Source organism: Dendrobates tinctorius, unplaced genomic scaffold (genome assembly GCF_039654945.1).
Source record: "Dendrobates tinctorius isolate UK_male_01 unplaced genomic scaffold, ASM3965494v1 ptg000086l, whole genome shotgun sequence".
In the NCBI taxonomy this organism is placed as follows: Eukaryota; Metazoa; Chordata; class Amphibia; order Anura; family Dendrobatidae; genus Dendrobates; species Dendrobates tinctorius.
The window spans coordinates 46,602,532-46,629,044 of record NW_027361754.1 but is presented as its reverse complement, the minus strand read 5'-3'; the positions used below and the strand labels follow the sequence as shown (position 1 = coordinate 46,629,044).

At 47.2% G+C, this 26,513-nt stretch overlaps 1 protein-coding gene across 2 annotated transcripts in view; it reads right to left on the bottom strand.

Annotated features, from left to right (window-relative positions):
• NOC2L (NOC2 like nucleolar associated transcriptional repressor) overlaps positions 1–26,513 on the bottom strand; it is a 108,997-nt gene that overhangs the window by 74,864 nt on the left and 7,620 nt on the right. For both annotated transcript variants that reach the window (XM_073585348.1, XM_073585347.1), the window contains exons 3-10: positions 20,260–20,434; positions 19,745–19,870; positions 18,584–18,701; positions 18,319–18,406; positions 13,890–13,968; positions 12,237–12,347; positions 11,721–11,834; positions 11,104–11,292 (exon numbers count right to left, since the gene is read on the bottom strand). In XM_073585348.1, the coding sequence (XP_073441449.1) occupies positions 11,104–11,292; positions 11,721–11,834; positions 12,237–12,347; positions 13,890–13,968; positions 18,319–18,406; positions 18,584–18,701; positions 19,745–19,870; positions 20,260–20,434 (1,000 nt within the window). The remainder of the gene's footprint in view (positions 1–11,103; positions 11,293–11,720; positions 11,835–12,236; positions 12,348–13,889; positions 13,969–18,318; positions 18,407–18,583; positions 18,702–19,744; positions 19,871–20,259; positions 20,435–26,513) is intronic.

Genomic DNA, 26,513 nt, shown 5'->3' with positions numbered 1-26,513 from the left:
CATTAGCCATGGATCTGAAAGTACAGAGCTCAAAGTGCTACAGCGAATAATTGGTGGGGTCACAGAGACCAGGGCCTCGTCGGGACGGTCCCAGACATTAGCAAATTGTTGACGTTCCTTTAACCCCTTATCGGTCATGGCATAAAGCGCGCTAGCAATAATGACACCGGCTGGCTGCAACCTTTACCATGACTTTACGTAGGAAGTCCTAGAGGCAACAGACACGTAACTGGATATGAGGCGTCTGCAGCACAGACTGGTTTTCGGCAGCGAGCAGCTTGATGCAGAATTACAGTAAACAAATCTGGGGAAAAAATAATTGGCTTACAAGTATCTGTCTGAGCTATGGAGTGAGAAGACCCCCGCTATTACCATCCAATTAAGAGTTTTCGTTTTACAATCCCACATCCAGACGGGGCCAGAGTCGTCATACAGACACCTGTGCAAAGATACAGCCACTCGCGCCCAGTACAGCGGAACAAACAAGGCGATTTACAGAGGATTCGTCACCTCTCCGGACATTTCCCATTTAGGTGAAAATAACTCAACGCTTACCTGTTCCATCCAGCACTGCCCCAGCGGTATACAATTACTGGTCCTGATTCAGTGCAGAACCATTACTGCTGTAATCAATAAATAGCTGCTGCGGTTATCAGAACGCCCACTGTCACCGCGGCACTACTATGATGTCTCCCATACACAGCTCACAGACATAAGGGGTCCTGCTCTTCTGTGTCTATATAACACTTGTTCAAAAGCAGCAGCAACCTGAACGTTATACAGCATGACTGAGCAGTGTAGATGTGAAACTAGTACTGTAGTGAGATAAAGACTTCCTAGAAAGCATCAGCACTGTCTGTGCCCCTCTTTCTTGTTCACTGTGCTCCAATCTGATCTCTCAGTGAACTGGTAACAAGTCTTGAACAGCTATTTTTAGCTTTTTTTCCTGGAGTAAGCGCTGAGTTCAGAAGGTTGAGGTTGGAAGAAGTGGCTCATAAGTGGAGAAGAGAGAACATTTCTCTCACAACATATGTACCAAAGTTTCTTATATCCACTTGCACTAATGAGTTGTGCAAAATTTGTTGAACTGAAAAGAAGTCTAATTTAATGCTACATATGACGTACGAAAGAGAACAGATCCCTGATCTTTAGCGAGATGTACTACGAGAGCTCAGTTATTAAATCTCTGAAGGTCAAAAACCCCCAGCCTAACCCCCCCACCACCGAGAGTCTGCCCCAGCCTAACCCCCCCCCCACCACCGAGAGTCTGCCCCAGCCTAACCCCACCACCACCGAGAGTCTGCCCCAGCCTAACCCCCCCCACCGAGAGTCTGCCCCAGCCTAACCCCCCCACCACCGAGAGTCTGCCCCAGCCTAACCCCCCCACCACCGAGAGTCTGCCCCAGCCTAACCCCCCCACCACCGAGAGTCTGCCCCAGCCTAACCCCCCCACCACCGAGAGTCTGCCCCAGCCTAACCCCCCCACCGAGAGTCTGCCCCAGCCTAACCCCCCCCACCGAGTCTGCCCCAGCCTAACCCCCCCACCGAGAGTCTGCCCCAGCCTAACCCCCCCCCCCACCGAGAGTCTGCCCCAGCCTAACCCCCCCCACCACCGAGAGTCTGCCCCAGCCTAACCCCCCCCACCACCGAGAGTCTGCCCCAGCCTAACCCCCCCCACCACCGAGAGTCTGCCCCAGCCTAACCCCCCCACCGAGAGTCTGCCCCAGCCTAACCCCCCCACCGAGAGTCTGCCCCAGCCTAACCCCCCCACCGAGAGTCTGCCCCAGCCTAACCCCCCCACCGAGAGTCTGCCCCAGCCTAACCCCCCCCCCCACCGAGAGTCTGCCCCAGCCTAACCCCCCCCACCGAGAGTCTGCCCCAGCCAAACCCCCACAGAGAGTCTGCCCCAGCCTAACCCCCCCCACCGAGAGTCTGCCCCAGCCTAACCCCCCCCCCCAGTCGGCACCGGCCTAACCCCCCCCCCCCCCCCCACAGAGTCTACTCCATAGGGATAAGCTTCTAATGGAGGTCATAGAGTCAGACAAGGGTGACAACATAAACGCCACGTTTCACAAGTTTCGTATAGCAATCTGATGAGTTTGCAGGAACTAATCATCTTTAAACCTGAACGTAAAAGGGATTGGATACATATCCAGACGCCGCAAACAGGATTAAACCTAATTCCATTAAACAAGGGTAATGAAACAAACACCATCGCAAGTGTCTGCTGACCAGATTAGTTACATGAGCGGTCACTACTGCCAGATAACTGGGATTTATAGACGGAGGTTATGACCCATTTTTACAAACACTGCCACCCTTATGGGTTCGTTTCCCACACAGCATATCCTCTGCAAATAAGAAAAAAAGCACAACAAAATCTGCAACATTCACTCATCTGTGCGCCACATTCGGAGTGCGGACCAGTTGCGGGTCTCCTGATCTGAACAGGACAGCCTAATAATATTATGCCTATGATGCTATCAAGTTTGGGTCAGGAGACCAGCCGATTAGTGCATCATTGTAGTCGGACTGTGATACACAGATGTGCTAATCACGCCATATAACTGATTTTCGCACAGTTCACGAAGCAAAGTGCGAGTAATCTCCGCAGCATAAATGGAGATGCTGTGAGCTTCAAATGTACAGCACCAGTTAATTTACTCTGCACTATTTCTCCACAGTACATGAATGAGATTTCTGGAAATATCATCGACAGGGCAGCTACTGAAATACACAGCGCATATTCAGCACGCAAATCTGCAGCTTATTCTCAAAATGGACATATACCCAAAAAAGCCTTTTTTCGTAGCAATTTGCAGAGCAAAACTCGATCAACAGGCAGCCCTGGCTCACCAGCCTGACCAAAGAACTGAGACGGATTTCCAGGGCCGCTGAGCGGAGATGGAAGAGGACCCATTCTACTGAGCACTTCAACGCATACAAGCAGTCCCTTGCCAGCTTTAAGTCCACGTTCTCTGCCGCAAAACAAACTTACTTCGCATCTCTCATATCCTCCCTGTCTCACAACCCTAAACAGCTCTTCAATACTTTCAATTCTCTACTCCGTCCCACAGCACCTCCTCCCCCTCCTCTCATTTCTGCCGAAGACTTTGCCTCCTTCTTTAAGCAGAAGATCGACACGATCAGACAAAACTTTGGCCCGCAGCCCTCAATGCCCCGCTTAGCCGCTCAGCCCTGTTCTGCAAAAGCCAGCTTCTCCACCATGACAGAAGATCAGCTCTCCACCCTTCTGTCAAGATCACACCTCACCACTTGTGCCCTCGACCCACTCCCGTCTCACCTCATGCCCAACTTGGCCACAGTCCTCATCCCATCTCTAACACACCTTTTCAACCTTTCACTTACAAATGGTGTATTTCCCTCATCCTTCAAACATGCCTCAATCACACCCATCCTCAAAAAGCCCTCCATTGACCAATCCTCTGTGTCTAACTATCGCCCAATATCTCTTCTCTCTTACGCCTCAAAACTACTGGAACAGCATTGTATATCTTGAACTGTCCTCCCACCTCTCCTCCTGTTCCCTCTTTCACCGGTTACAATCTGGCTTCCGACCGCATCACTCAACTGAAACTGCCCCAACTAAAGTCACTAACGACACTACTCTGTCCTCCTTCTCCTGGACCTGTCCTCTGCCTTCGACACCGTAGACCATTCCCTCCTGCTACAGACTCTCATCTCTTGGCATCACAGACCTGGCCCTATCCTGGATCTCATCATACCCAACAGACGGAACATTTAGTGTCTCCCTCTCACACACCACCTCCTCACCTCGCCCCGTCTGTCGGTGTTCCCCAAGGCTCTGTCCTAGGACCCCTACTATTCTCCATCTATACCTTCGGCTTGGGACAGCTCATAGAATCCCACGGTTTGCAGTATCACCTCGCCTCCTTACTGACTGAAATCCCACAATGTCTGTCTGCTATCTCAGCCTTCTTCTCTGCTCACTTTCTCAAACTGAACATGGACAAAGCAGAATTCATCATCTTTCCCCCATCTCACTCTACCCCTCCACCAGACCTATCCATCAATGTCAATGGCTGCTCTCTTTCCCCAGTCCCGTACGCTCGGTGCCTTGGGGTGATCCTCGACTTTGCGCTCTCTTTCAAACCACATATCCAAGCCCTCACCTCCTCCTGCCGCCTCAAACTCAAAAATATTTCCCGGATCCGCTCATTCTTCAACCATGAAACCACAAAAACACTAGTGCATGCTCTTATCTCCCGCCTCGACTACTGCAACCTCCTACTCTCTGGCCTCCCCTCTAGCACTCTGGCTCCGCTCCAGTCCATCCTACATTCTGCTGCCCGACTAATCCACCTGTCTCCCTGCTATTCCCCAGCCTCCCCCCTATGCCAGGCCCTTCACTGGCTTCCTATCGCCCAGAGGCTCCAATTCAAAACCCTAACCATGACATACAAAGCCATCCACAACCTGTCTCCTCCATATATCTGTGACATGGTCTCTAGATACCTACCCGCACGCAACCTTCGATCATCTCAAGATCTCCTTCTCTACTCCCCCCTTATCTCTTCCCACAACCTCATACAAGACTTCTCCCGTACTTCCCCCATACTCTGGAACTCCCTGCCACAACACATCAGACTCTCACCATCAACGGAAACCTTCAAGAAGAACCTGAAGACCCACCTGTTCCGACAAGCCTACAGCCTGCAATGATCCTCGGTCTACTGAACCACAGCATGACCTGCTCTACCCTCTCCTACTGTATCCTCACTCATCCCTGTAGATTGAGCCCTCGCGGGCAGGGTCCCCTCTCCTTATGTACTTGTGTGTCCCTTGTCTTACACATGTTTACTATACTTGTCTATATTTCCCCTTTTCATATGTAAAGCGCCATGGAATAAATGGCGCTATATAAATACAGAATAATAATCAAAGGAGAGAGAACTGTAATAAATTGCAGAGCAAATAGACCAACTATAATTGCATATCAGGGCTGGGCTGCAACATGACACAAGACTCATCTATGCTACCACTGACGATACAGACAGCAGGCTCCAAATATATTATCTAGGATGTGAATTGTTGTTGAGTGCCTATGATGTGGGTTCACATGAAATTATTTTCATGCAGATTCTGAAGTGAATCCCCTTGAAGACCCACAAAAAAAAAAAAAAAATACTAATAATTCCTCACCATGTGAACATAACAGTGTAAGGGCTTATCAAGAAGTCAGATTATCATGTACGAGTGCTAGCACGTTCTCCACTCGTTCCTGTGATAATTTATACGGCCATTCGCATATCCGTGATTTCTTGCAGAGACAGGTCTGCAGAAAATCATGGCGACATGTCAGATTTTGAACGGAGGGGTCAGATCAACATTGGCAATGCAAGTCTATGGGTTCGTGAAAAAAAAAAAAATTAAAAAAAACAAAACACAAAAAACACGGGCCAGATGATTCTTAAGGACTGTCAGAAAGGAGAAAGAGGGATTTTTGGTACTTACCATAAAATCTCTTTCTTGGAGCTTTCACTGGGGGACACAGATAACCATGGGTGTATGCTGCTGTCGCTAGGAGGCTGACACTATGCAAAAAAAAAAAAAAAAAAAAAAAAAGAAAAATAGCTCTTCTTCAGCAGTATACACCCACCGACAGGCACAAAGCAACTCAGTTGGTGTTAAAGCAGTAGGAGAAGCAACCTGAAACTCAACATATGTACCAACCAAAAACAACGGCACGTCGGCCAACATGGTACAACAGTAAGGGAGGGTGCTGTGTCCCCCAATGGAAGGCTCCAAGAAAGATTTTACGGTAAGTACCAAAAATTCCTCTATCGCTTCATTGGGGGACACAGAACCATGGGACGTCCAAAAGAAGTCCCAAGGGTGGGAAAATGAAAATATAGGCAAAGAGAAAGGAACCTAGGTCGGCCGGTGGGAAACCGTCACCTGCAAAATCCTTCCTACCCAGGCCTGCATCAGCCGAGGCTTGGGTTATTAACCTTGTAGAACTTAGCAAAGGTGTGCAATGACAACCGGGTTGCGGCCTTGCAGATCTGCAAGGCCGAAGCCTGGTGACGAACGGCCCAGGAAGCTCCCACCGCCCGGGTGGAGTGAGCCTTCACTCCCGGAGGGGGCTGTTTGCCCTGAACATGGTATGCCTCCAGTATCGACGAACGAATCCAACAGGCAATTCTAGACTTAGAGGCCTCGAGTCCCTTTTGACGACCTTCAGGGATGACAAGGGAATCTGACTGACGAAAGGAAGCAGTCCTAGAGAGGTAGATTCGAATAGCTCTGACCAAAATCCAGTTTGTGGAGGAACTTTTCCAGTGGATGAACAGGAGAAGGACATAGAAATGGAAGGATGATGTCTTCATTGATGTGAAAGGCAGAAACCACCTTGGGCAAAAAGGAAGGAACTGGACGGAGGACTACCTTGTCCTGGTGCAGAATCAGGAAAGGAGAACGACACAACAGTGCCTCTAGCTCGGAATGATAGACGTAATGGTTATTAGGAAGGCCACTTTCCAAGACAGGAGAGAAAACTAGATATCCTGGATCGGTTCAAAGGATGCATGTTTTAGAGCGCCGAGAACAAGAATGAGATCCCATGGATCTATCGGAGGATAGAAAGGTGGCGCCACGTGGGTTACACCCTGAAGAAAGGTCTTCACCTGGGAACGGGCCGACACCTGTCCATTAAGGGTACTGAGCGAGAGGCCCTAGTCAAGACCCGCTTGAAGAAAGCCGAGGATGGAAGGAAGAGAGAAGGACATTGGAAACAAACAATTTTCCTCACCACTGAAAGAAGGCCTTCCAACATCTGTGGTAGATGCGTGACGATGCCGTTTTTTCGCCTTAATCATAGTCTGGATCATTTTTTGAGAGAACCCAGCTTCCTTCAGGACTGCGGCTTCAACGACCATGCCGTTAAACTCAGACTGAGAACTCGGGTGGAAGAGGGGGCCTTGCGAGAGAAAATCCAGACGGTCTGGAAGCTTCCAGGGGACGTCCGTGAGCATGTTTACGAGTTCTGCATACTAGGCCCATCTTGGCGAGTCTGGAGCTACCAAGAGAACGGGAATTCCTTCTGCCTTTATTTTTTTCACAGCTCTCGGAATCAAGGGGAGAGGCGGGAAAAGATATGGTAGCTGAAACTGGGACCATGGGATCACTAGGGCATCGTAACCGATGGCCATGGGATCCCGGGACCTGGCTACGAACTGAGGAACCATGCATTCAGAAGCAAGATCTTCGCCAAACCACACCTTTTTCAGGTCTGTTGTGGAGCGCATGGAAACGCTCTCTCCTGCCCAGCAGATGCATGTAATGCATTCATGCCACGCTGCTCTCCAGCAAGTTACCTCCCAACCTCCTCCTCCCACCACAGTAGTTCCTCCACCTGCACCCCCTCCAGCCACTTTCCATCCTCCCCCTCCTATTACATCTACACCCCCTCCAGCCACTTTCCATCCTCCCCCTCCTATTACATCTACACCCCCTCCAGCCACTTTCCATCCTCCCCCTCCTATTACATCTACACCCCCTCCAGCCACTTTCCATCCTCCCCCTCCTATTACATACCATCCACCTCCCCAGCACCAGCAACCTCCCCAGCACCAGCAACCTCCCCAGCACCAGCAACCTCCCCAGCACCAGCAACCTCCCCACTTCCAGCAACCTGCCCCGTACCAGACATCTCCCCACTTCCAGCAACCTGCCCCGTACCAGACATCTCCCCACTTCCAGCAACCTGCCCCGTACCAGACATCTCCCCACTTCCAGCAACCTGCCCCGTACCAGACATCTCCCCACTTCCAGCAACCTGCCCCGTACCAGACATCTCCCCACTTCCAGCAACCTGCCCCGTACCAGACATCTCCCCACTTCCAGCAACCTGCCCCGTACCAGACATCTCCCCACTTCCAGCAACCTGCCCCGTACCAGACATCTCCCCACTTCCAGCAACCTGCCCCGTACCAGACATCTCCCCACTTCCAGCAACCTGCCCCGTACCAGACATCTCCCCACTTCCAGCAACCTGCCCCGTACCAGACATCTCCCCACTTCCAGCAACCTGCCCCGTACCAGACATCTCCCCACTTCCAGCAACCTGCCCCGTACCAGACATCTCCCCACTTCCAGCAACCTGCCCCGTACCAGACATCTCCCCACTTCCAGCAACCTGCCCCGTACCAGACATCTCCCCACTTCCAGCAACCTGCCCCGTACCAGACATCTCCCCACTTCCAGCAACCTGCCCCGTACCAGACATCTCCCCACTTCCAGCAACCTGCCCCGTACCAGACATCTCCCCACTTCCAGCAACCTGCCCCGTACCAGACATCTCCCCACTTCCAGCAACCTGCCCCGTACCAAACTCCTTCCCCATACAACTTGCCATCAACATCATCTGCTCCTACAGTCCCTGCCCAACCCTCCACTCCACCACCCACCACCTCTTCTGCTTCCCACATGTCCACCCATTCTGTAGTTTTTTCCACACCTTCACCTCTAACTGTTCCTTCCCCACCACGATCCCAGTCCTCTCTCCACACTCCCAGTGTCGAAGTGTCCCGCAGCCCCTCCAGCAGTATTTCCACCACACACTACACAGATTTATAATGTGTGTATTTAAATAAAAATGACCAGTTTTATGGTTTCAGTTTTATAGTTTCAAAGTTTTATTAAACAAGTTTATTAAAATTTTAAAAAAGTTTACTAAAAAAAACATTTTTCAATAAAAGTTAAATTATTTTACACTGGTTGTCTGTCATTTCTTTCTGCGGCGAAAAAGGTTAAATACAGGGTATTTAAAAGGTGAAATGGTATTCAAAACTAGGTATATAACTGTGGGTAAATTTTAGCTTTTTGCCACAGTTGTGTTCCTGGTTGTGTTTGAAGCAAAGTATTTCACCTAAAAAGTTGTGTTTATTGTTGGTGATTTCCTAACAATGTACACAACTTTTGTTAAAAGGTGAAATACTTTGCATAAAACACAACCAGGTACACACCTGTGGCCTAAAGCTAAAAATAGAGACCATGACAAGATTGCCAACCAAAGTTGGCTAAGGTATATACTGTTGGTACAGAAGGTACACAAGTTTGGTTGGGCACAAATCTTTCACACTCTGTCATCCTGCCAGTGTACTCTGCCTTGAGGTGACAAAGTATAGTGCAAAATTGTCCCTCATTACTGAAACCGTCACAGAACTTCTAGTGGTAATGTCATGGTAATCTTGCAAGGTGGTTTCTTCAGAGGTGTCCTCAATGGAAATGGGTTCCTTGCAGATAACAAAATTGTGGAGTACCACGCACGCTTTGATCACCTCGTCCACAGTTTCTGTCTTGAGGTTGATCGCAGTCAATAGGACCCGCCATTTGGCTGTCAGAATACCAAAGGTACATTCAACCATTCTTCTTGCTCTTGTGAGGCGGTAATTAAAAATGCGTTTTGGTCTTGTCAATCCTCTGCTAGAGTACGGTTTCAAAAGGTGTTCTGACAGCTGGAATGGCTTCATCCCCTACACAGACAAATGGCATAGGTGGACCAGATGTTTGCGGCAGCGGTCTAGGTGGTGGGAACTGGAAGGTGTTTCCATACAGTTTACGCCCCATGGCAGACAGTTTGAAAACTTGAGAGTCATTGAAGCGGCCATAGGCCCCAATATCAACCGCAATAAATTTGTATTCTGCGTCAGCGATGGCCATGAGGACAATTGAAAAATATTTCTTGTAATTGAAATATTCCGATCCCGATCCAGCTGGCTTTACAATGCGGATATGTTTCCCGTCCACAGCGCCCAAGCAGTTTGGAAACTGACATATCTGTTGAAACTTGTCAGCAATTTCAATCCACCTCTCTGTTGTGGGCTCTGGTAAAAACTCTTCAGCTAAGGAGTCCCACAGTGCACGGCATGTGTACTTCACAATTCCAGATATGGTGGAAATCCCGAGTCTGTACTGGAAATGCAGTGACGAAAGGGATTCTCCAGTTGCAAGAAATCTGTGGGGAATTAAAAAACAATAAATTAGTTTTAAATCACAGCATTACATACCAAAACTGACCTATAACACTTGGAGATGCAAACTACCACCAACAAGATTGCAGTGAAAGTGTGCTCTGATGCGAGCATATCCAATAAATGTGGTTTACCTTAAAGTCACCATCAGACGCTCTGCGGGTGAAACAGAGAAGCGGCAATAGGTGTCCGCTTTTCTTATGAGGTGTGCAACGCGCTCCACCAAGTAATCAAAATTCTCCATTTTCATCCTAACATATCCAAAAAATTTATCCGGGTTTCGTCGAAGGTCCATGCATAGTGTAGAATAGACCCCACGCGTCATTCTCTTGGCTGTGATGGGGTGGATCCTCAAACGTCGTCTACGATGCCTGATGCGCTGCTGTCTCGCTCTCTCCTTCTCCAGAACAATCACCCTCAAACGATTCGCCTCCGCTGTAAAATCCGCCAAATTCTTCAAAATATTTCCAATGACAACATCCATCTTCGCCAGTAACTTGCTCTTCTCTCCAACCTACACTTTCTCCTCTACAACCTGTCAAAGAAGGGCTGTAGGAACATGCTATATATAGTTTTCCAGTAGCCAATCCCGTTCGGAAGGCCACAAGGGTCAATTTTAAAAACCGGATCCGGCGTAATCCGTCGAAAAACGGATAGAAAAACGGATGAACCGGATGAGACGGATCCGGTTTTGTCTGTCAAGAAAAAGACGGATCCGGCAGAAAACCGGATCCGTCACATCCGGTTTTACGAAACATTTGCCGGATCCGGCGTTCCGGCACGACGCCGGATCGCGCCTGACGCCGAAAACCTGATGTGTGAAAGTAGCCTAAGACGCACAATATGTGCAAAGTTGTCAAACAACTATGAAAAGTCAAAAACTGACCTCAGCAACCAGTATAGATTTCTATAAGGGTGCGCTCACGCAGTTTTGGGGGCAGAAGCTTTACAAATAGCGCAAGTTTGGATTGGAGAGGCTCTGCTCTGAAAACTCTGCTAAAAGAAGAAATAAAGCCCTCAGTGTGAACAAGCCCGAGGGGTATATTTGCATTAGGACGGCAGCTGCTCTGCAGGACTGGCTGCCTACCTTCTTCTTGAGGGTCATGGCGCTGCGCAGGTGGATGGCCAGCTGCCTGATGTAGATGAAGATGTGTTGGTAGGAGCTCTGCACGTCCAGCGCGTACATCTCAGTCAGAGTTCGCTGCATGAAGTTGATCATCGGCAGGACGTTGGGAGAAGTAAATTTCGAGTTCTTCACATAGGAGATGTACATTTTCTGTGGTATAGAAACGTATACACTTGTTAATTTAGAAGGTGACGAGAAGCAACACGTGAGTCGCCTTCAATGTTTTTGAAAATGCAAGTACACTTGGTCAGAAATTGTTTTTTTGCAATTGGGTTTTATTAAAAAAAAAAAAAAAAGAAAAAAAAAGCCCTTATTTGCATTCTCAGCTGAGTTCTGAACACATGAAAGATGTGCTAAATTTTGAGGTGGTCATAAATCAGTTTAGAGGAGCTAAGGGTTATAACCTTTCCATCAAGCTCACTGATGGGGTTCTCTGTTAAATCATTCTGCAAACAGTAGTCAGGGAAACACGGAAGCTAAGAAGGTAGACAGGTTCCCTTTTCAGAAAGCCAGAAGCCCCTACATTGACTGGATCAATGAATGGCAAACTTCCACGAGTAGGAAAGCCCAGGACTTACCTTCAGCACTGGGTTGAGGTACGAGTCTTTTCTGTATCTGCAAATTTTGTTCAGAACCAAAAATGCTAAAACTCTGACAGTTTCCTCTCCCGTAGACCACAGATTAATGGCTTTCTGCAGTAACAAGACACATTGTAAATAGCACACAATGCAATGTTTAATTCTGCATAAACATAAAGGGATAAGATAATAGAAACAACAGTGGGTGCAAAATCTTCACTAAAAATCTATGGCGCCAGAAGGTGAGAGAAGGGGCCCTGCAGAGCTCGGGAATTGCACTGCAGACTGTCAAAGACCAGGAACAGCGGTGGGGAGGCGGCGCTGGAGCAGGGGGGGTCGGGGAGGAGAGCTGATAGCAATTAGATGAAGATAAAAACGATATAAAGTGTATTTGAAAACTATATGAATGGGCAGCAATTGTAGGAGAAAAGCAGAATAATGCATGATCTATACAAATGCACGCCTGTCGTACATTGCATGCACAGTCCGGACCTCCAGAGGCGGAGAATCTCTTACCTTAAGAAGTTGTTGAGTGTGTTTCGGAAAGCAGAGGTAAAAATGCACGGTGTTGTTAACGTGCTGGAGAACGGCAGCGCTGACTGTGGATTCAGTGAGGCAGTTAAGCAGCTGGAAAATAAACACAGTTTTGCATAAATCATCAGCAATGTCGACAGAGAAGCCTCTTCTCTTCTGCTCTGTTGATGCTGTCACTGCTGATGTCTTGATGACTGACAGCAGTTAGCAGGCAGGTAGCTGTTTTAATCAGCATAACATCAGCAGTAGTGATGAGCGAACATGATTGGATAATGTGTTATCCGAGCGACTTCGGTGTGCTCGAATAATATACTCGAGTCTCCACACATGCATGACTCGCGGCTCTTAAGACAGCCACAACAAATGCAAGGATTGCCCGTTTGCTAGATAATCCCTGCACGTGTTGCGCCTGTCGAACAGCCGTGACACATGCAGTCACGGGGACTCAAACATGTTATTAAAGCACGCCGAAGACACTGCTAGCGCCCGAGCATGCTCAGGTGAGGGAACACCTTATCCGAGCACAATTGCACATCACTAATCAGCAGCCATGCCCCGTCCACAGAGCAGACCGCAAGAAGAACGGTCAGGAGTGGTCAAAGATCGTTGTGAGGTGGAAGAGGTCTGCGCTGGGCAGAACAGAAAGGTAGTTGGCAATTTCCTCCATGTTCTTAGCCTGTTAGGGAAAAATAAGCCAAGTCCTGGACAACCCTTTTAACCCCTTCAAGACCTTGCCATTTCATGTTTGCGTTTGTTTTTCGCTCCCCTTCTTCCCAGAGCCATAACTTTTTAATTTGTCCATCAATATGGCCATGTTAGGGCTTATTTATTGCAGGACAAGTTGTATTTTTGAACGAAACCATTGGTTTTACCATATCGTATGCTCAAAAAAGGGAACAAAAATTCCAAGTGCAGTGAAATTTCAAAAATGTGCAATTCCACAACAGTTTTTTGAATTTTTTTCTTTTTACCATGTCCACCCAACGCTAAAACTGACCTGCCATTATGATTCTACATGTCATTACGAGTTCATAGACACCAGATATGTCTAGGTTCAGAATTTGACAGCAGCATTTAACGAGTTAATAGCCGCGGGTGGATCGCGATTCCACCCCTGAATGTTCCGGGCACATGTCAGCTGTTCAAAACAGCTGATGTGTGCCGGGAAAGATGTGGGCTCACTGCCGGAGCCCACATCAAGGAGGGGGACACGACCTGCTCTGTGCTAGTACAGCGGAGGTTGTGAAGGGGTTAAGCAATGAGATCTGTTGGCATAAAATGACTGTTGAAACCAAGCACAGGCACTCAGTGCACCCTTGGCATCATCGGGTAGTTCCGTGCACCTTGCCTTGTACCCCGCACCCCATCGAGTCAGACTGTACAAAAAGTGGCGAACTTTAGCACTCTCACTTTGACAAGAAAGATTGGAAGTCTATCAACCACAACTAATCCCGAAGACACCCTTACTTCGGAGCATTAAAAAAAAAACAAAAAAAACTAGGTATTACAAAAAAAAAAAAAAAAAAGGATCACATAAGGGTCCATCTGAATGGGGTCTTAATCCTTTATCATTGTTAATCTTTTATTTATTGCACAAGGTGGAAACATCACGATTAGGTATAAAGAGCCGGTTACCTGGATGACGGAGTTCAGATACATCTTTATGTCTAGACGAAGCTTTTTCCATAGGGCGCTGTCTGTCGGGTTCACCAGTCTAGAAATAATAAAACACATCCACTATACTTCTCCATATGATGTACAATAAAGCTGCTTTCAATATGCAAAATAATTTGCGAAGAAGACAACACAGTGGGAAAACCACACAAAAATCCACCCGACAGTTTCATTTATCTAAATGGGACTTGCAGAAATTCATACACCCGCCGCCAAAACAACCTCAGATATACGGAACAGATTCAGCCCCAAAATACGGCCACACGTCAACTCACCCTCTCTTTTTGCACTTTTGTCTTTCCCTTTTCTACAAAGAGCCATAACCCTTTCGCTCTTTCATCAGAGCTGTATGGTGTGGGTGCTTGTGTCACCATTTTCCAAGACCAATAACTTTTTTCCTATGGAGCTGTATAAGGGTTTTTTGTTTTTTTTTAAACAACGTGGGATCCCCACTATTTTTGATAAGCAGCCAAGGTAAAGCAGACAGCTGCGGGCTGATATTTTCAGGCTGGAAAGGTCTATGGTTATTGTGCCCATCCCAGCTTAAAAATACCAGCGTGCAGCCGCCCCAGAATGGGCGCATCAGCTCGACTGCCCTGGTGCAGTGGTAGTTGGGGTTAATGACAGCAGCAATTTATCAAAAACCACAGCTGCCATAAGCCCCTCGGGCTAGTAATGGAGATGTCTATCAAAACAAAATCGAGCAACATGGTCTCTGACAGAACTTTGTTGCAACATTTCTTCTAATAAACTGGTGAATGAGGGCTAGTGCAGGGGAAGTTTTTCTTCAAATAAAATGATTTTATCCTTACCGGGTTAGTAATGAGGGTGTCTGACACCTCCATTACCAACCCCAAAGCTTGATGGCAGCTGTGTTGTTGGGCAAATCACAGCTGACAACTACCATTACCCAAATTGGCAGTGCACCAATTGAGACGAGCTGGGCATCTAATGGGATGCGCCATTTCTGGGATGGCTGTGGGCTGGTATTTTTAGGCTGAGAAGGGCCAATAACCATGGTTCTTTCCCAGGCTGATAATATTAGCCCCCAGCTGTCTGATTTACCATGGCTGGTTTTCAAAAATAGGGCACTGATGAGCAGTGTATTTAATCCAATCCTGTGTGATACTGGGCTCCTCCTGGGCTCCCCCTGCAGTCTGTTTCAGAAGGTGGTCTGTGTCGGCATGGTAATAAATTGTGTTATTTACAACTTTACAGAAGGACGACAACACCATAGAAATTATAAGAATAATAGGCCAACTGCCTACAAGGAAAACTGTTTCTCATAGCAACCAATCACAGCTCAGCTTTCATCTTTTAAACAGATCTGGTGAAATGAAAGATGCTTAGTGACTGGTTGCTATGGGCAACACAAGCAAGTGTAACCTGTTGTGGTCAAGATGTGCCTAATGGGACTATGGGATGGGTATATGGGTACGGGAGGGGGGATTCATTTCTGTCATGTGCTCTCTGCTCCTTACTGGGGGCAGACAATAGCTGGGAGCTTATGTTCCTGGGGATGCTAGATTTCTCCTACCCGGTCAGTGTCTGCTGAGGTGTTGTGGAGTGGGAAAACTGTTGCTCATACCAACCAATCACAGCTCAGCTTCTTTTAAACAGCTCTGGTGAAATGAAAGATGCCTAGTGATTGGGTGGAGCTATGGAGTGGGCGTGGCTGACATATACATATATATTATTTATTTATTGGGTTAAACCAGGCTAAAAACACCTGCGCAAATGCACTTACAATGCATGTGATTCTTTTTTTTAACTGCATCTAATGCAAAAGAATGGGGTAATTCCACAAAGAGTGAACGTTCCAGCAAGAGAAATTAACACGCTGCGGCTTTGAAAAAACGAACCATAGATGATTCTAAATAGAGTATAAAAAAAAAAAAAAAAAGCAGAGTGGGCATGAGATGTCTACTAATCCCATCCGCTGTGCTTGTACTGTACAATAAAGCGTAGCATTACAGATTTTGGGCACATAACCTTACATTTCCATAGATCGAACTTTTAAAAAAGTGGCAGCGCCAAATGTGTTTTGCCTTTTTTTTTTTTTTTTTAACGACGATTTTTTAACTTGAAAAAGGGAGATATTTAAGTACCGTATATACTCGTGTATAAGACGAAATTTTCAGCCCATTTTTTTCAAGAAATTTTCACTGGCACCAATAGCTGCCACTCCACCATGCTTTACACGAACTCCTCGCTGACACCATAGCTGCCACTCCAGGACTCTGAGTTGTCCTGGACTCTTCTCATCAACACCATAGTGCAGCCTTGGAGCAAACAGAGTCCACCACCTGCGTGCAGCTGTCAAGAAAGAGAGTCCAGCTTTTCTGCCAACGAGTCCAACATTTTGAGTCCAGCATCCCGAGTGCAGCTCTACACCATAGCCGCCACTCCACCAAGCAATGCCAGCCCTCCTTGCAGACACCATAGCTGCTACTCCAGCGCTCTGACTGGGCTGCCCGGGACTCTCGTTCAGCTCCATCCTTCACCCAGGCTTGCTTGCAAATGAGGAACTATGACCAACAGTGATTGACACACCTGACACTCTTTTATAGAGCAATCACACCTGTTACTTAATCACGTGCACAAACTAAGGTAACCAGAGTGCAATGACCCTAATGGCCACCCGGGGGAAAACTACAACTGAAACCACCACAGTGCAATGACCCTAATGGCCACCGGGGGCAAAACCACCTTTGGCACACAGCCAAAGGGAAAAAAAAAAAGGTTACTTTGTGCATTTAATCTGTCAGATCCAACCTGGATCATGACAGCAGCATTATCTGGGGCCACACACTATGCAGCATAACTGGGGCCCCTCACTGTGCACCCTAGGCTTATATGTGAGTCAATACGTTTTCCCAGTTTTTTGTGACAAATTTTTTTTTTTTTTTTTTGGGGGGGGGGGGTGGTGGCTTATACGAGAGTATATACGGTATATTTTATAGATAAAACAGTGCCAAGTGACACCAACATCAGAAAGAAGGAATGTGAGAAGTTGGAGAAATATCAGGGCCTCAAAGGAGAACTGAAGAAGATGTGGAAGGTGAAGGCAACAGTGATTCCAGTGGTGATAGGAGCACTTGGAGCAGTGACCCCTAAGTTGGAAGAATGGCTACAATACATCCCAGGAGCAACATCTGAGCTCTCTGTCCAGAAAAGCACAATGCTGGGAACAACTAAGACCCTGCGCAGAACCCTCAAACTCCCAGGCCTCTGGCAGAGGACCCGAGAATGAGAAAGGACAAAAAAAGAAACCACCCCCATTTGGTGGTGAAAGGAAGTTTCTGATTTGTATCGTACATGTTTGGCAGATGTCGTTAAGGGTTAAAAAATGGTCCTTTTTTTTCCTTTTAGTCACTGTAGAGGACTTGAAGCTGATGCTCATTAGATCCCTTAGGCTATGTGCACACGGTGCGGATCCTCCTGCGGATTTTTCCGCATGGATGTTACTGAATCCGCAGGTCAAATGACCTGCATTTTTCCTGCGGATTTAGTGCATTTTTTTGTGCAGTTTTACTGCCGTTTTTGTGCGTTTTTCCACCTGCGGATTTGTAGAATGGAGCAGGTGGAAAACTGCAGCAAAACCGCACAAAAGAAGTGACATGCTGCTTCTTTTATTCCGCACGAAATCCGAGTGGAAAAATCCGCAGCATGTGCACAGCGTTTTTTTTGTTTTTTTTTTTACATAGGCTATAATGGTACTGTACATCACCTGCAGTTCTGCTTCAGATCCGCAGGGCCAAATCTGCTGCGGATCCGCAGCAGAATCTGCACCGTGTGCACATAGCCTTATAATATACACCGCAATGCCACAGTATTGCAGTACATAATACAAAATCAATGTCTCTTAGGAACAGGAACCCCCTATTACAATGGCACACCTATGACATGGGGAGAGCGGCACCAGGTGGAGATCCACCAGAATACCGCAAACTTAGATGCTGCAGCGCTTGCCTCTATTAGGGTATGTGCACATCTAAAGCGAAAATGCTCAAAAAGATAACCGGGCGTCTTCTGAGCCATTTCAAATGCAGAATGGTCGGGTCGCTTCTTTTAGCCGCCCGTTGTCTTTTGAAACCTGGAGTGGTTAAAAACCCTCAAAAAATTGAGCATCTCAACGTCAAGTCGTTCTTACATCGAGATGCCGATGTTTGATCTTTTGAGCACTTTTTCAGGAGGATTATGGAGCTGACTCACTTTATGGAGCTGACTCACTTGAGGAGGATGTGGTGTGCACATACCCCAACCCCTGCCTTGTGTGGCGCAGACCATGCTCCCAAGACTGATCCTTACACCCGCATCATCTCCACGTCACATATATAAAAGTCATGGAGGGGGAAGGATTTAAAAAAAACACCATTTGAAAACTTACTTTGTTCCCTTCGCTGGCTTCAGCTGAAGCTTTTTCTCAAGTAGCACGAACAGGTCTTTAATGCAGAATGTGACCAGAGCATTGAAAACTATGGAGAGGAAACACATCTTTTATCAGGCCATTGACTAACAACAATGTCAGGAGAGAACTCCTGGAGCCCAAGTTATATGGGGACACATCCAAAAACTATGTGGGCTCATTAATAAAAGATCATTTCTACAGATCCCAGGTATTCTAAACAACGGGAAAAAGTTGTGGTCCTCACCTGCGGTGTCGGCAACTTTGAATTTACTGGGATCACCGCCTTCTTCTCCTTGTGTGGTGGCCACAGCAGCTTTAAAAGCTTGGGCAATTTCATGAAAAAGTCTTGGCCGGAGATCAATCTGAGTTACAAAAGAGACGGCAACAGAACTCAAGAATTATATTGTATTACTAGAAAATAAATACAATCATGTTTCCTGTGGTCAGGGCACAAAGAATCTGCTGACAGGGTCTCTCTAAAAAGGAATTGTATAGTGATGATCGACCGTGCACGGATGAGGTGTCATCCATGCATACTCGGGTGCTAAGAGTATCTTTGGACTGCTCAAATAATATGTTAAGAGTCCCCGCGGCTGCATGTCTCACTGCGGTTTGATGGCTGCAACACATACAGAGTTTGCCTTACCAATAGACTATCCATGCATGTGTTGCTGCTGTTGAACAGTCGTGAGACATGCAGCCGCAAGGACTCAAATATGCCGAAGTCACCCAAATAGCACTCGAGCATGGTCAGATAACACCTTATCCGAGCACACTCGCTCATCATTAGAGTTGTCTACTAATGGACACAACCAGGATAGGCGCCTCTTCTCCGTTCATCAGCACCGAGTACCTTGCCGATCTGCGTGGGCTCAGCATCCAGTGAGGGTTTCACATGAGCAGCCGCTGATCAGCTGCAGGGTTCGCATTGTTTGTGCCATGCAAAACACTTCAGTGCTATCAGATATTTAACGTGCATCTTGGGGATATGACAGAAATTTGTCTACAATCCAATTTGCTAAGCCCGTGTTAGAGCATAGCTGAATCATCGCCCATATACATGTAGAAGTTTGAAAAATGATGGAAAGGTGGGGGGCAAGGTGGCTCAGTGGTTAGCACTGCAACCTGCAGCACTGGGTTCAAATCCCACCAATGACAACATCTGCAAGGAGTTTGTATGTTCTCCCTGTGTTTGCGTGGGTTTCCTCCGGGTACTCCGGTTTCCTCCCACATTCTAAAGACATACCAATAGGGAATTTATATTGTGAGCCGCAATGGGGACAGTGCCAATAAGGTCTGTAAAGCGCTGTGGAATTAAATAGTGCTATATAAATAAGATAAATAAAAATAACTAAATAAAAAGGTAAAGGCGTAATATATGTAACAAATGTGAAAAGTTGCACACCTTGATTTCTGCTTTCCATGCCTGCACCATTTTCAAAGTAACGATGATCTGATCGAGTTTTTTCTTCTTCTTTTCCTCTTCATCACCATCATCTTTTTCTTCATCTTCATCATCGTCGCTTGCTTCCTAAAGTAGAGAATCAGAGTCAGATCCTTGAGGACAGGCCTCATTTCTGCAAACGTGAGAGATCTTCTAAATATCGTACAAAAACTCCAAAACCACAACAATAATTCCCCACCCCCCTGATCCAGCTCTGTTCACACCTCACCCTACAGATAAAAGCTAGGTATATTCCCAATTGTAAACCTCTGATGTGGCCATAACCCCCCAACACGCTGGGACATACCTTCTCCCCAACCATAATATCACTATAATGCCAGAATTTGTGGGTTTGACTGATGCAATCCACCGATCACCTCCTGTCAAATGTGGTCATAAAATGCAGCTGGACGCCAAAGGGGACAGGGTTTCCAAATATTTTGCAGAAAGATGGTGGATTAAACCTCTGTACTAACCTCTAGGTGGTCAGGGAGCTGGTGAAGAGCCCCTTCTTCATCTGAAGAATCAGAGTCGTCGAAGTTCAAGAGACTCTCGTCATTGTCTTTAAGGAATTTGTAAAACTCTGGGTCTTTTTCTTTAAGGCGAGACAGTTGGTCCTTGTGCTCAGAAGCTTTGCCTTTCTTTAACTTCCTTTAGGATAACAAAACAATTTTGTAGAGTTATTGGACAGATTCATATAACACTTTTTTCTAATATTTATCTAGAAAAAAAAAGCCCCAAATCTTCAAAAATTAAGTATGCCACCATTGCACCGCTGTAGCCAGTGATTAGCTGCCGAGGTCACATGCCAGTCCAGCCAGAAAAGGGAACACAAAGACCAGCAGTGGGGGAAACCGGAGGAGCAGCGGCAGGAGAGAGGTAAGAAATTGTTTACCGTATTTTTCGGACCATGAGACGCACTTTTCTCCCCCAAAATTTTGGGGGAAAGTGGGGGGTGCGTCTTATGGTCGCAATTTACTAACCTCCGATCATGGCTGGAGGCTGGTGCGGGTGCCGCGGGGCTCTGTAGTGCGGTGGTGGCAGCGGGCTGTGCTCCGGTGCAGGGCGGCCAGCAAGGGATGTGCGGGGGCCTCCGGGCTTGGAGGAAATGCCGGCGGAGCCGCCGCCCCTGCACCGGAGCACAGAGATCCGCCACCCTCACCCCACCTGCTCCAGTACAACCTGCCCCAGCACAGAGCCGCCACCGCACGAGCCTCGACCACTGAATGACCCCTGTGACCACTCCTCCACCTGTGCCGGATCCCTTCCCAGGTAAGCTGAATTCGGACTGTAAGACGGACCCCCGTTTGACACACTATTTTTTCCCTATTTTTCTTCTGAAAATTGGGGTGCGTCTTATGGTCCGGTGCGTCTTATAGTCCGAAAAATACGGTACTTCTCACTATTCTGGGTATATATTTTCTTAAACTTTACGATCAGAGAGGGCAGCGAGACTTTACATTTTTAAGTTCATATCACCCAGTATCACAATTAACCCCTTAAGCCCCAAGGGTGGTTTGCACATTAATGACGGGCCATTTTTTACAATTCTGACCAATGTCCCTTTATGAGGTAATAACTCTGAAACGCTTCCATGGATCCCGGTGATTCTGACATTGTTTTCTCGTGACATATTGTACTTCATGTTAGTGGCAAAATTTAATTCAAATAACTTGCATTTATTTGTGAAAAAAAACGGAAATTTGGCGAAAATTTTGAAAATGTCGCAATTTTCATGCCCTTAAATCACAGAGATACGGCACACAAAGAACTTGATAACTAACATTTCCCACATGTTTACTTTACATCAGCACAATTTTGGAACCAAAATTTTTTTTGTTAGGAAGTTATAAGGGTTAAAAATTGACCAGCAATTTCTCATTTTTGCAACACCATTTTATTTTTACGGACCACATCACATTTGAAGCCACTTTGAGGGGTCTATATGATTGAAAATACCCAAAAGTGACACCATTCTAAAAACTGCACCCCTTAAGGTGCTCAAAACCACATTCAAAAAGTTTATTAACCCTTTAGGTGCGTCACAGGAATTTTTTGAATATTTAAAAAAAAAAAAAAAATTAACTTTTAACTTTTTTTTTCACAAAAAAAAATACTTCAGGTTCAATTTTTTTTTATTTTACCAAGGGTAACAGGAGAAATTGGACTGCAAAATTTATTGTGCAATTTGTCCTGAGTGCGCTGATACCCCACATGTGGGGGTAAACCACTATTTGGGCGCATGGCAGAGCTCGGAAGGGAAGCAGCGCCATTTGACGTTTTTGGCTGGAATTGAGATCGGACACCATGTCGCGTTTGGAGAGCCCCTGATGTACCAAAACAGTGGAAACCCCCCACAAATGACACCATTTTGGAAACTAGACCCCCCACGGAACTTATCTAGATGTGTGGTGAGCACTTTGAACCCCCAAGTGCTTCACAGAAGTTTATAACGCCCGGGCGTGAAAATAAAAAAAAAAATCATTTTTTCCACAAACATGATCTTTTAGTCACTAATTTTTTTTTATTTTCCCAAGGGTAACAGGAGAAATTGGACCCCAAAAGTTGTTGTCCAATTTGTCCTGAGTATGCTGATACCCCATATGTGGGAGAAAACTATTGTATAGGCACACGTGGGGTCTCGGAAGGGAAGTAGTGACGTTTTGGAATGCAGACTTTGATGGATTGGTCTGCGGGTGTCATGTGCCTTTGGAGAGCCCCTGATGTACCTAAACTATTGAAACTCCCCACAAGTGACCCCATTTTGGAAACTAGACCCCCCCACGGAACTTATCTAGATGTGTGGTGAGCACTTTGAACCCCCAAGTGCTTCACAGAAGTTTATAACGCCCGGGCGTGAAAATAAAAAGATCATTTTTTTCCACAAAAATATTTTTGCCCCCAATTTTTTATTTTCCTAAGGGTAAAAGGAGAAATTGGACCCCAAAAGTTGTTTTGCAATTTGTCCTGAATAGGCCGATACCCCATATGTGGGGGTAAAACACTGTTTGGGCGCATGGCAGAGCTTGGAAGGGAAGGAGCACCATTTGACTTTTTCAACGCAGAATTGGCTGGAATTGAGATGAGACGCCATGTTGCATTTGGAGAGCACCTAATGTGCCCAAACAGTGGAAACCCCCCCAATCATAACTCCAACCCTAACCCCAACACACACCTAACCCTAATCTCAGCCCTAGCCCTAACAGGAAAATGGAAATAAATACATTTTCTTTTAATTTTATTATTTTTCTCTAACTAAGGGGGTGATAACGGGGGGGTTTGATTTACTATTTATGGCGGTTGTTATATTTGGCAGCTGTCACACGCTAAAAGACGCTTTTTATTGTAAAAATAGTTTTTGCATCACCACATTTTGAGAGCTATAATTTGTCCATATTTTGACCCACCGAGTCATGTGAGGTCTTATTCTTTGCGGGACGAGTTGACATTTTTATTGGTACCATTTTCGGGCATGTGACATTTTTTGATCACCTTTTATTCCGATTTTTGGGAAGCAGAATGAACAAAAAGTAGCGTTTCATGCATTTCTTTTTTTTTTTGGGGGGGGGTGTTTACACCGTTCCGCATGCGATAAAATTGATAAAGCAGTTTATTCTTCGGGTCATTACAATTACAGAGATACCTCATTTAGGTCTTTATGTTTTGTCGGTTTTATGCAATGAAAGCTATTTTATATAAAAAATTATTATTTTTGTATCGCTTTATTCTGCGAGCTATAACTTATTTTTTCACTGATGATGCTGCATGGCGGCTCGTTTTTTTGCGGGACAAGATAACGTTTTCAGCGGTACCATGGATAACAGGATTTTTGGGTTGCTTGCCGTAAAATCTGTTTCTCGGAGCCTTCAGTGGGGGACACAGAGACCATGGGTGTATGCTGCTGCCACTAGGAGGCTGACACTATGCACAAAAAAAAGGTTAGCTCCTCCTGCGCAGTGTACACCCCACCGACCGGCAGGGAATTCCTCAGTTAGTGAGAAAGCAGTAGGAGAAGTAACAGAATAGATTGAAAACAGAACAAACAACTCAACTGTAACCAATCAACCAAAGTAAGAACAGGAGTTGTAGAACATGGGAGGGTGCTGTGTCCCCCAATGAAGGCTCCGAGAAACAGATTTTATGGTAAGCAACCCAAAAATCCTGTTTTCTCGTTCGCCTTATTGGGGGACACAGAGACCATGGGACGTCCCAAAGCAGTCCCTGGGGTAGGAAACAAACTTCCATCAGGCCAGTGGACTCACCACCGCTGCCTGCAGGATCCTTCTACCTAGGCTGGCGTCCGCCGAAGCGTAGGTGTGAACCTTGCAGAATTTCACAAACGTGTGAACCGAAGACCAGGTTGCAGCTTTGCAAAGCTGCAGCGCGGAGGCTCTGTGGCGTACCGCCCAGGAAGCACCCACTGCCTGGGTAGAGTGCGCTCTGATCCCCGGAGGGGCCACTCGATGCATAACCCGGTAGGCCTCCAAAATTGCCGATCTAATCCAGCGAGCAATAGTAGCTTTGGAAGCCGGGTGACCTTTCCGCACCCCATCTGGAATGACGAAAAGAGAGTCTGTCTTTCGCAGGGAAGTCGTCCTAGACAGATAGACTCTCATCGCCCTGACCAGATCCAGTTTGTTCAGGGACTGCTCCCGAGGGTGAGTTGGACTCGGACAGAAGGACGGCAGAACAATATCCTCATTGAGGTGAAAGGAGGACACCACCTTCGGAAGAAAAGAGGGCGGAGGCCGCAGAACTACCTTGTCCTGGTGAAGTACCAAGAAAGGAGAGCGGCAAGAAAGAGCCGCCAATTCCGACACGCGCCGGATGGAAGTGATGGCCACCAGAAAAGCTACCTTCCAAAATTCCAAGAAAGGAGAGAAAGTGAAACATCCCTGAGAGGTTCAAAAGGAGAACCTTGCAGAACCTCAAGAACCAGATTAAGATCCCATGGATCCACGGGCGCTCGATACGGAGGAGCCGTGTGAGCCACGCCCTGAAGAAAGGTTTTGACCTGAGGGCGGGAGGCCAACGTCTTCTGAAATAAAATGGATAGCGCCAAAACTTGACCCTTCAAGGAACTGAGAGCAAGCCCCGCATCCAGCCCTGCCTGAAAAAACGCCAGAACGGAAGGGAGCAAAAAGCACATGAGCGCGATGTTATTGGCCTCACACCAAGTGAAATAGGCCTTCCAAGTACGGTAGTAAATTTTGGAAGATGATGGCTTCCTGGCTCGGATCATGGTATGAATTACTCGACCGGACAATCCTGCTCGTTTCAAAACCTCGGTCTCAACAGCCACGCCGTTAAATTGAGCGGCCGAGAATTGGGGAGGCAAATTGGGCCTTGAGACAGCAGATCTGCCCTGTCTGGAAGCTTCCAGGGGGCGTCCACGAGAAGGTTGACAATGTCCGCGAACCAAGACCTTCTGGGCCAATTCGGGGCGATGAGAATGACTGGAATTCCTTCTGCTTTGATCTTCAACAGCTTGGGAAGAGGAGGCAGGGGAGGAAACAGGTAGGGGAGCTCGAACTGCGACCAAGGAATGGCCAGAGCATCGGCGCCCACTGCGAGAGGATCTTGAGCCCTGGATACAAACTGTGGGACTTTCCTGTTGAGGCGAGAAGCTAGCAGATCTACGTCCGGGGTTCCCCAACGACGGCAGAGCTGAAGAAATACCTCCGGATGTAGGGACCACTCTCCTGCCGGGAGACCCTCGAGGCTGAGAAAATCAGCGGCCCAGTTGTCTACGCCGGGAATGTGTACTGCGGAGATTGTCGGTACCGAAATCTCTGCCCACCGAAGGATCTTGGACACTTCTGCCAGGGCTGAGACACTCCGTGTCCCTCCTTGGCGGTTGACATATGCCACCGCTGTGGCATTGTCTGTCTGAATCCGGACAGGCAGGCCCCTGAGGAGACTCTCCCAGTGGACGAGAGCCAGATGGGTCGCTCGTATCTCTAGGACGTTGATGGACAGAGCAGATTCCTGAGTTGACCAACGACCCTGAACAGTGTGATTGCGGAATACTGCACCCCAGCCGAGGAGGCTGGCATCCGTTGTTACAATCTGCCAGTGAATGGGAAGAAAAGACCACCCCAAGAGGATGAGAGGTGACGTCAACCACCAGTTGAGTGACCGCTTGATCCGGCCTGAAAGACGAACAGGGCGATCCAGGGACAGAGCCGACCTGTTCCACCTCGACAGAATGGCGTGTTGGAGAGGTCTGGCGTGAAATTGGGCAAAGGGAACTGCCTCTATCGCCGCCACAATCTTTCCCAGGACCCTCATGGTTGTTCGGAGGGACGAAAATCGTGTGGTCTGCAGTGATTGTACATCCTGCCGCAGGGAGAAAGACCCTTGACCGACGAGTGTCGAACAGGAGGCCCAGAAACACAAGACGTTGAGTAGGAACCAGACAGGACTTTTTCCTGTTGACGATCCACCCGAAATTGGAAAAAAGTGTCTAGGACGATCGTCAAACTTAGGCGTGCCTGTTGGAAAGAGGGAGCTTTGATCAGAATATCGTCGAGGTACGGAAAAAGAACGAGACCTCTGATCCTCAACAAGGCCATAAACGCAGCCATGATCTTCGTGAAGACTCTGGGAGCGGTGGCAAGACCGAAGGGCAGCACGACGAACTGGTAATGTTCCTGGCGAACCGCAAAACGCAGGAACTTCTGATGTCCGGAGAATATGGGAACATGTAGATAGGCATCTTGGATGTCTA